Below are 1,448 nucleotides of genomic sequence, written 5' to 3' on the forward strand. Positions count from 1 at the left end.
CCCCGGCCCCCCCCCCCAGCCGAGGCCACGTGCCAGAACCTGCCGCTTCCTCCCCCCGAAGAAGGACGTTCCCAGCTTGTGGCGGTGAAGAGCCCAAAACGAGACCCTGACAGCTCCAGCTCAGGATCTCCCCTCTGCAGCCTCACCTACGTCCCCCCGACTCCTCCGCAGGGACACAGCTCGCAGGGGCCTGACTCTGCTCGTGCCCCCCGAGGCGGCAGGCACCCTCCCCAGGGCCCCGGTGCGGCAGCCGGGCAAAACCACTCAGGTGGGCAAACGCCATGGTCCAGCTGACACGGGGCTGCTCGCTCAGGTCCACATGGGCGAGAAGACCCCGGGGTGCCCCTGGAAAGCCCCGTCTGAGCCCACTGCGGCGTGGGGGGGCTGGGCTGGGCTGACCCAGGGCAGGAGCAGAGCTCTCACCTCCCCATCCTCAGGGGCATACATGTAGTTGAAGAAGATGGGGGCTTTCTTGTTCAGCCGGTCGATGTAATCCCAGATGGACTTGTAGACCTGCTGGCTCTTCCGCTCGCCCTTCTCCTCGTAAAGGAGGCCTGCGGAGAAGAGAGCGGGGAGGGGCATTATTTGGGGCAAGGCACTGGGCTGCCATCCGCTGCGGGCCCCGCACACTGCTCTCACCCAGCTCGATGCGCTCGTAGTCCGAGTCCAGCAGGAACGTCCGGAAACGGTTGGAAATGTAGTGGTAGCTGAGGAACTTCAGGTAGTACTGGCTGAACTCGAACTCCATGGGGAACTGCAGGTGGATCTGCAAGGAGCAGCATGGGTGAGACCTCCCGGGACCCACAAACTGCAGGCTGGCTCTGGACTTGCTCCCCGCTGGACAAGGAGCCAACCAGCCCCGGTGCAGAGCCGGCGCGCTCAGAGCTCACCTGATGTACGCAGTCCAGGAACTGCAGGAAGATGGGAGCAAAACCGCTGCTCTGGCCAGCCAGGGTCTGGGCCCCGCGGTGGCTGAAGCGGTGCCCGAAGGACAGCCACTCCTTCTCCACGAGCAGACGGAAGCCCTCCAGCGTCCGGTAGTAGGGGTCCGACAGCAGCTGCACCAAGGAGACCACCTGCAGGGACATGGGGGCTTGAGATGCTCGTGGGGAGACGCCCACGGGCAGCCGTCGCGTTCGGCAGCTGTAGGGCTCCTACCTGCGTGGTGATGTCCCAGCCGTCCTCCAGACTGACCAGCACAGAGGAGCCCGTGTCCAGGAGCTCCACCACCAACACCGAAATCTGCAGGATCTTATGGATCTGCCAGCGCAAGGGCCAAGAGTTACTAGGGTGCAGGAAACTCATTTGCTGGACATTGTGCAAAGTGACCCTTTCTCCTGGAAGCGGGTGAGCCAAGTGAAGCAGAGCACAGGGGTTACGCAGGGCCACGATACACAACCCCCGTGTTCAGACACCGCAGCACCCTTCGTCTGCAACGGCAGGGCCGG

General features: G+C 64.0%; 1 protein-coding gene across 1 annotated transcript in view; it reads right to left on the bottom strand.

The window, feature by feature from the left end:
- The window catches only part of LOC104076899 (myotubularin-related protein 5-like), a gene marked incomplete at both ends in the record, with an annotated part of 3,948 nt that overhangs the window by 1,284 nt on the left and 1,216 nt on the right, over positions 1-1,448 (bottom strand). Inside the window, 4 exons of the mRNA XM_009577918.1 lie at positions 424-554; positions 640-766; positions 891-1,076; positions 1,159-1,260. Of these exons, the coding sequence (XP_009576213.1) occupies positions 424-554; positions 640-766; positions 891-1,076; positions 1,159-1,260 (546 nt within the window). The remainder of the gene's footprint in view (positions 1-423; positions 555-639; positions 767-890; positions 1,077-1,158; positions 1,261-1,448) is intronic.

Source organism: Fulmarus glacialis, unplaced genomic scaffold (assembly GCF_000690835.1).
Source record: "Fulmarus glacialis isolate BGI_N327 unplaced genomic scaffold, ASM69083v1 scaffold18875, whole genome shotgun sequence".
In the NCBI taxonomy this organism is placed as follows: domain Eukaryota; kingdom Metazoa; phylum Chordata; class Aves; order Procellariiformes; family Procellariidae; genus Fulmarus; species Fulmarus glacialis.